The sequence below is a fragment of the Bactrocera tryoni genome, unplaced genomic scaffold (genome assembly GCF_016617805.1).
Source record: "Bactrocera tryoni isolate S06 unplaced genomic scaffold, CSIRO_BtryS06_freeze2 scaffold_25, whole genome shotgun sequence".
Lineage (NCBI taxonomy): Eukaryota > Metazoa > Arthropoda > Insecta > Diptera > Tephritidae > Bactrocera > Bactrocera tryoni.
The window spans coordinates 11,592,992-11,601,385 of record NW_024395977.1 but is presented as its reverse complement, the minus strand read 5'-3'; the positions used below and the strand labels follow the sequence as shown (position 1 = coordinate 11,601,385).

The 8,394-nt window shown below is 33.8% G+C and overlaps 1 protein-coding gene across 1 annotated transcript; it reads left to right on the top strand.

Annotated features, from left to right (window-relative positions):
* Window positions 1-325: 325 nt before the first annotated feature.
* Window positions 326-1,426, top strand: LOC120780643. The gene is made up of 5 exons (XM_040112908.1): window positions 326-608; window positions 671-852; window positions 918-1,022; window positions 1,083-1,281; window positions 1,353-1,426. Exons 1-4 carry the CDS (start codon window positions 551-553, stop codon window positions 1,263-1,265), a joined length of 528 nt encoding a protein of 175 aa, XP_039968842.1. The 5' UTR covers window positions 326-550; the 3' UTR covers window positions 1,266-1,281; window positions 1,353-1,426.
* The last annotated feature ends 6,968 nt before the right edge of the window (window positions 1,427-8,394 follow it).

Below are 8,394 nucleotides of genomic sequence, written 5' to 3'. Positions count from 1 at the left end.
TAAAACAGTTTGGTCCATTAGATTCCTTTTCAGCATATAAGTTTGAAAATTATATGCGATTTCTTAAAAAAATAGTTAATAAGCCAATCAAAATTTTGCAACAAGTATTCTTACACCTCAATGAAAGGCATATATTCAGCGGGGATTTTAATATGGGCTCAGAAGTAAGATCATTTGAAATTAATCCAAATAAAGGAAAGGATTTTTATTTTTTAGCAAAAAATTTGGACCAATGAAAGTAATAAACATTAAAACTTCATCCAATGCTAATAAATATATATGTAACGCTTTTAAGAAGTTAGAAAACTATTTTGAGACTCCTTTTGAGTCTGCCAATAGTCTTGGAATTGTTTTGGCTAGTCAGTTAAGTGCTGACGTTATTGAAATTTCAAGAGAAGATATTGATTATAAATATTTTTGCATTCCTCACGTCGAACAGTTTCTTCTCATTCCTCTTTTGCATCATCTCTTACACGATTTTTCGCAACAACCCGCACATTCTGCTTAAATGATTTTAATAACATAAATTTAATAAAAATTTTAATTTTACATGAGCTCTACAAGCAATATGTTTGGCGAATCAATCTTTGAAAGCCAAGAAGAAAATGGTGAGAAAACAGAAATATAAGGCAGTCGTATTCCATTAATAATATTTAAATATATATTTCAGATCATCAGATATTGATCCCAAGGAAGTTATATAGTATAAAAGACAACGTATCAACAACCTCAACCCCTTCACAAGATAAGGAGAATGTACCAACTCAAAAATTAAATACGACGGCCATTCTAAGACAAATTCTGGGAAAGCAGAGAGAAATATTGGATAAGATACATACTTTAGAATCAAATGTAAGTAAATATTCTATAAGTTTTACAATTTAGATATTAATGCGGCTCTTTTTTAAAATTCATAGCAACAGATATTATTCGATACATTAGGTTCACTAAATAATGGACAAGTGTTGATAACAGGGCATCAGAAACAAATTACGGACAAATTGGAAACAGTGGAACAAAAAGTAAATATTTATATATAAAGATATAATTACAAATAAAATAATTTATTTGTATTTTCACAGTCGATAGATAGATCGGAAATGCTAGCACAGAGTTCCCTGATTAGGGAATGTAAGGTGCATTTAAAAAAAATTGAGCGATCGGTGTGCCTCATGACCGGAGAGGAAAAAGACGAGGCTCTCGACCAGGTAGCAAGCCTTTTACCTATTCAAAACTTTGAGGGAAGAAATGTTAGAGAAACCTGAGTTCGCACAATCTATGGTAAAAAACATTATTTATAATATCAACATCTTAAAAATTACTATTTACATTTATATATTATTATTTTACAGACCAGTTATGTCCACAAACTTAAAGGGACATCGGACAATATTGAAAACTCTTTCAAATATAACATAAAAAATAAAACAATGCGTTTTTATAAGCAGCACTATGTGCTTCTGTTGAGCTTTATTACAAAACTGACTACACTTAACTTTAAGGTTTATAATCTAACCTATGCTTGAGCCGGCCTACGTGACCAAAGATGCTTGGTCAGCTAAAAGGGTTTGCGCGTGTAGCGCTCACCTGCAACTATTTGGTTTTGGGGAGAAGACATGGTTGCGCGTGTTTCGCTCACTTAAGAATTTAGCGGATGCGCGTTTAGCGCAGTTGCACTTTTAGTTGCAATAGGACTCCAAAGTATGCAAACGGTTTGTATGTTTCTAGCATATAATGTGGGGAATGGAATTTATGTAGAAGTTCATAAAATATTGTGTTAACTCCTCCCTCCGAAATATCAAAGCGTCCCCGCTTGATTAATTAAAAAAATGGGATGTCGTTAAGACTTCTATGCTTTGCGTCCTTTTAATTACTGGCATTTGAAATGATTCCGGTTTGCTAATAATTATTTCAGGCTTTACGCGCTTTTTGCATCTGAAAATTGCAATTATGGTAAGTACTAGGGCTAATAGCCCAAAATGAGTGAATAAACTGGATTTCACTAAAAGATTCATAGAACTTATTTTTTTAATGTTTTTTATATTAAGCTCTTTCATAAGTTTTAAGGATAGAACTTCCTCGAACTCTGAATTTGAGTTTGAATGTTGGATTAAAGCAGGCAGTGGTCTCAAGCAATGTTGTTCTAAAGTTGTAAAATTCATGTTATTTATTCTTATAGTTTCATTAAAGATTCTTATCAAATATGATCCTCTTAATTTTCTAGTATTATTATTTTATCTTGGGCCTCGGTCTGAGTAATATCTTCAACTACTATTTGTGTGAAACGAATTTTGTAATTTGCGAAATGTAGAGGGTAGATTGATTGGATTTTTAGCATAATGTGCTCTGTGGTTTTTATACCATTGATTACCGATGGATTAAGATATTTCTTTAAAAGCGATTTTAGCGATTCTTCATTGTAGGATTGTTTCAGTTATTAAGTGCCTATGGTACGTAGGGAAAACTATTTCGAATTTGTATGAATTTTTGGAATCTTCTGATATGAAAATTTGGTTCTTGAAGACGTTAATGGGTATTTCTACTGAAGAAATTAAATTTTCGGAAGAGCTGTCACTACTGTGGACAGTCATTGAATTTAAGTTAGCGATTGGTGGTCGTGAGAGTAGGTCTGCGACAATGTTTGTGTTGCCTGGTTTATAAATGATTTCGTGGTTATATTCTTCCAATTGTGCCTTCCATCTCTTCATTTTGCATTAGTATTTTTGTTGCTGAGAGCAAAGGTCAATGGTTGGTGATCAGTGTAAATCTTAACCTTTTTTGATCCGTATAGGAAGCATTTCAGGGACTGTAGTGCCCAAATTATTGCCAACATTTCTTTTTCATTGGCGGCAAAAGTTTCCTCTGCTCTGCTTAGAGTTCTTGACAGGAAGGATATTGGCCTACCGTCTTGGGAAAGTACGTCTCCTAGAGCGTAATTTGAAGCATCCGTGGTAAGCGCAAAAGCTTTTTCGAAATCTGGATAGTGAAGTATAACATCGTCTGACGTCAAGCAATTTTTCAGGTCTTTAAAAGCTTCTACTTGTTGTGCTGTTAGATTTAAAAGTGTCCTTTTAGACTGATTCTTGGAAACTCTTCCAAGCTCTCCTCTCTCAGTATTTCAGTCAGGGGTTTTGCAATTTGTGCGTACGCCTTTATAAATCTGCGATAATGTCCGGTCATTCCTAAAAGGAGCGTAAATCATGGACAGTTTTGGGCCGTGGAAAATTTATTATAGCTTCTATCTTTTTTTGTGTAGTGCGAATTCCATTTTGGCCAACTTTATACCGAGAACTCGATTTCCTTTTGATAAATTCACATTTATCGAACTGTACCTTTAAATGCGCTTTTTCGAGAGTGTCAAATATAATTGCAAGATTTCTAAAATGATCTTCTTTACTTTTGCTAAAGATAATTATGTCGTCAACATAAACGTAGCACCGAACGCCGATGTGTTTCCGTAGCACATCATCCAAAGTGCGTTGGAAAATGGCAGGCACATTTCTTAAGCCGAATGGAAGTCGAGTAAATTCGAATTTCCCATTGGCAATAGAGAAGGCGGTCTTCTCAATATCTGCTTCGTTGAGAGCAATCTGATGGAATCCACTCTTAAGGTCAATTGTAGAAAAATACTTATTTGATCCTAGATTAGTTAGAATAGTGGTAATATCTGGAATGGGATATTTATCTGGTATGGTATACTCGTTCAATTTACGATAGTCGATAACCATACGAAATTTTTTTAATCCTGAGGCGTCTTCTTTCTTCGGTACGACCCATACCGGAGAATTGTAGGGAGATTTCGATGGTCGAATAATGCCATCTTTAAGTAATTCCTCAATTTGTTTGTCTATTTCTTTTTTTAAAGGCATTGGATAGGGGTAAGTTTTGGAATATATTGGTCTATCGCTTTTAGTCCTAATTTCGGCTTTAACGTTCATGACATATGTTAATTTTTTATCTGGTTCAGCAAATAATGTTGGGCAAGAGTTAAAGAGTTGTTTTAATCTTTCGTTATCTTCGGGACTCAAATGATTTAGCCTTAATGTAGTGTGTGCAATAGAGTTAATTGCTAACTGGTGGATGGGGTATTCATATTTATTGAGTAATGTAAAATAGTTCTCCTTAGTAAAAATTACTGCGTTTAAACTTTTCATTGTATCGTTACCTATTATGGCATCAAAGGTTCTTAACTTGGGCAAAATGTGAAATTTTAATTTACCTACTTCATCACCGAAAACACTGATATTAGCATGATGAGTAATTTTGACGGTCCACCAACAGAATTTGCAATGAAGGGTTTGTTCGGAATGGGGTTCCTAATATAAGTTGGACTAATATAATTTTTGTTTGATCGGTATCTAATAAAAATTTTTAGTTCATTGCCATTTTTCATTTTGAAACGATAGTATGGCAATGAGGAGTTTAGTCTAAAAAATGATATTGTCACTAGGGGTTGCTTCGATCTCTTCTTGTTCTTCGTTGTATTCGGGTTGGTAGTCCTGTGAAGACTCGTAGTACCCTTCAGGATATTCTAATATTTCATTATTGTATTCTATTGGGTCAGTTTCTGTAACTTTAGTATTGTAGATCCGTTGCATTTTATTAGGAGTCTGTATTATCTGTAATGGTGGTCTCTTACTAGCTTGATTATTATTAGCCTGCGCTGGTCCATTACTAAATGCTTGTGGTTTGTTACTGAATGTTTGCTGCCTATTATAAAATGTTTGATTTTGTTGATACTGAGGCCTATTCTGATAATTTATTTGCTTCGTTTGAACAGAGCGATCAACTTCCATTGGTGTAGGAGGTTTTGGAGGAAGAGGTGGTCTAAAGTTTGGTTGCACTGTGACGTAGTGTCGGTTTTGTTCGTACTTTTGATACGAATTTGGTCTAAGGGATTGGTTGTGAACATTTGTAAGTTCTGGGTAAAAGGGTCTTACTTGCGGTTTGAAGAAGTATGACCTTGGTTGATTGTGGCTGATGGGTTGATTGTGGCTAATAGGTTTGGTATTGGTCGGTAAGCGACTGATACTATTTGTATGGTTCGTCCTGTAATTCATGTTGCCTAATTTGAGACACATATTGAGAGCCTGTGGTAAACTGGTTGGTTCCTTTACACTTAACAGACTGGGTAAGTTACCGTTCAGACCTCTTATAAATGTGTCGAGTGCCTTTTCTCTATATGTCGTTGTCATGGCATACAAAGTTTCTTCACCTAACTCCAGGCAATCGATTTTGTCTAGGATAAGCGAGAGATATTGATAAACTTGTTGATAAAATTCTTCAACAGTGCTACCCCGTTGTGCAAGTGTTGTCATTTGATATTCCAACGTGCTAACGTCTCTCTTGTCTGAGTAATGTAACATCAGACATTTTTTTATCTTACCCCAATTTAATGGGGTGCGGTAAGACTCAAGGGCCGTGTCAGCTTCGCCAACTATCTTGTGTCTTATTGTATGCAGGATAGCAAAATATTTTGAGGTGTTCTTATTCTGTCCGTACATTAATAATATTCTATCTACCGATTTCCGCCATGAACTGAATTCTCCGTTTTTACCCGAAAATTCTCTTAAACATTTTACCACATCCGGAACTCTTTCGGATGCGTCCACGTTAATGCTAAAATCTACAGGATGTTCAACTTCTTCTTCGATTTGTGGGTGTAATATGGTCGAAACTGTTTCCGATATTAACGAAACGAGTTCTCTTTTTTGATTAGGAGTGAAAGTGGAAGGGATGTTAGGAGGGGAAACGTTAGTGCTGGATGAGTGCAGATTTAATCTCGACAATGTCGATGCTATTTGTTCTTCCTGACTCATTTTGTTCACTTGTTTCTGATTATTTAAATTAAACTTTTTTTTTTTTTTTTTTTTTTTTTTACAGTGTTAACTTTTCTTTTGTTATAACAATAATTATTTCCTTTCACATAACCTTACTTACTAATAATCTTAATATCAAACTTACATAAATATCATTTGCATTTTCCTGTGTTGATAATGTTTCCTCCTTTGTGTGATTAATTTAGATTTCTCCTCTTGTAGTGGTATTTGTTGTATTGGTTCTATTTGATGAATTAATTTAAATCTTTCCTCTTGTGTTTGCTGAATTAGTTTAAATCTTTCTTCTAGTAGTTGTATTTGTTGTATTGGTTGTATTTGATGAATTAATTTAAATCTTTCCTCTTGTAGTTGTATTTGTTGTATTGGTTGTATTTGATGAATTAACTTAAATCTTTCCTCTAGGAGTTGTATTTGTTGTATTGGTTGGCACTTTTTGTTCAATGTATTTGTATTTAGCTTATGCTTTTCGTTCGGCTGGGTTGATACTGCCCGTCCTTTTTCCGAAAGGTACTAAGGGGCCGAGTACGAAATGTTATTTAGGTTTCGTCCGCGAGTATAAAAAATATTATTATTTTTTCCTCACGGTCCCTGCTCGGGCGCCACATAAAAAATAAAACAATGCGTTTTTATAAGCAGCACTATGTGCTTCTGTTGAGCTTTATTACAAAACTGACTACACTTAACTTTAAGGTTTATAATCTAACCTATGCTTTCTTAATGTCAATTTTATAGTCGTTTACCAGCCACAAGGATCTTTCTTTCAATTTGGAAAAGAGTATACGGAGGTCTATTGAACGGGGTCACCACCGAAATAACCAAAAAAAATATATTAATAGGAAAAGAAACAATCAATATAATTTTTCAATAATTTAATTTTATTTTATTACCATTATGATTTTGAAACATGAATTATATGATTGAAAATTAATGAATTGTTGTGATTTGAAATATGAATTATTATGATTTAGTATATTATAATGTAAAATAGACTTAAAAAGATATCGAATTTAATTCTGATGTAATTAATCTTATTATGTAGAGTTATATTAATTTTGTATAACATTTTTGACATAAATGTTATTTTAATATTCAGATTATAAATGAATAAAGATAAAACTAATTTGAAAAAAAAAATGTGTCATCATTGAAAGATTTACAGTCATAAATGACAAATTGCAGCTATGTTAGCTTTTCAGTCATTATTGACAATTTTCAGCTTTGACAGATTTGTGGTCAGCAATGAACCAAGAAAAGCATGAGGGTAAGCAGTAGAGATATATACTGATTTAATTCCGAATACCAGTGTGTTAAAGAGAGATGCAAGCTCACACGCATGCGTTTGTTTACATCAGTTTTTTCACTAGGCACTTAAGAAAATGATAGAAACTTTGTTCTGCGCGCTGACTGAATTTCTTTCAGCTCTGACAGTCAAATGTACGTTCAGCTGACTGTCAGTGTTCTTGTAGGGAATAAGTGTTCACATTTACATACAAAGTTGTGTATAGACAAATTTACAAATATTATACGTATGGGTCTGTCATATTTACTTACATGCACGCATAATTACATTCATATGTACATACGTGAATATGCGCGACCGCTTGGTATTTTAATATGTCATCAAACATATAATGCCCAGCAAATAAATATGTAAATATATAATTTATTAAGCCTACATTAATTAAATACTTAGGTAATAATGCATGCATGACTTTATTATATATTTCCAAAGACGTTAAGGAATTCGTCATGAAATAGTTCAATTTGCACGTGCATGCTTGTGTGCTCTGATATAAAATACATATGTATATAGAAAATATACAGTGGACCAATAAAGTTTACATACACCTAGTTCTATTAAATTCCGACACGTTTATTTGTTTTAAAATGAATAAATTTTGCGGGTTTTGAAGTGAAAACTTCTTATGGCGCGTTGGGCACTTTTGTGGGTGAGCATTTTCAGCCATTCTCGCGACAGATGAGATTTTACACAGATATTCTCCGCATGTATTCTTATAATAATATATGTATGTATACTATACGCGCTCTTTGCATGGGCATTCGTTCATGCTTTCGCGACAGACGAGATTACATACCTACATATATATATACTCAGACAGAGAAGATAAAGACATAGAAAAGGTGCTAATTATGTAGTAATATATGTAGTTGTGCAGCTGCCTCAATAACTGTGTCCCTAAGAACGTGTGTATTCTAATATTTGACAGATGTCGTTTGCAGTCTGTCGCGCTCATTGTGTTAAGCATTTGTGTGATGATAGAAAATCCAAGCTGTGCCGAAAAAAATAAACGAATGACCGCCGAATGTCAACGCTTCCCTTGGCGCTGTAACAGCTTTGCCTACAAACGTGCGTAAATATGTATGCATGTATACGTATGAGCGTGAATACATATTGACGCAGATTTTTGCGAGTTACGGAAAAATATTTTAGAATAGATAAATATTATAAATCGACAACTGCGTTGTTGCCACTTTTCTCACTTCTTTCTGTGAAGAAGCATCAGAAAGTTTTTCAATTTATGATTTTTAGCAT

Bases quoted from the DNA above. Each gene is read 5' to 3' on its own strand.
- LOC120780643 (XM_040112908.1), top strand. From the start codon at position 551: ATGAGCTCTACAAGCAATATGTTTGGCGAATCAATCTTTGAAAGCCAA. The intron at 853-917 runs GTAAGTAAATAT...TAAAATTCATAG, and splicing joins TACATACTTTAGAATCAAAT to CAACAGATATTATTCGATAC. The intron at 1,023-1,082 runs GTAAATATTTAT...GTATTTTCACAG, and splicing joins TGGAAACAGTGGAACAAAAA to TCGATAGATAGATCGGAAAT.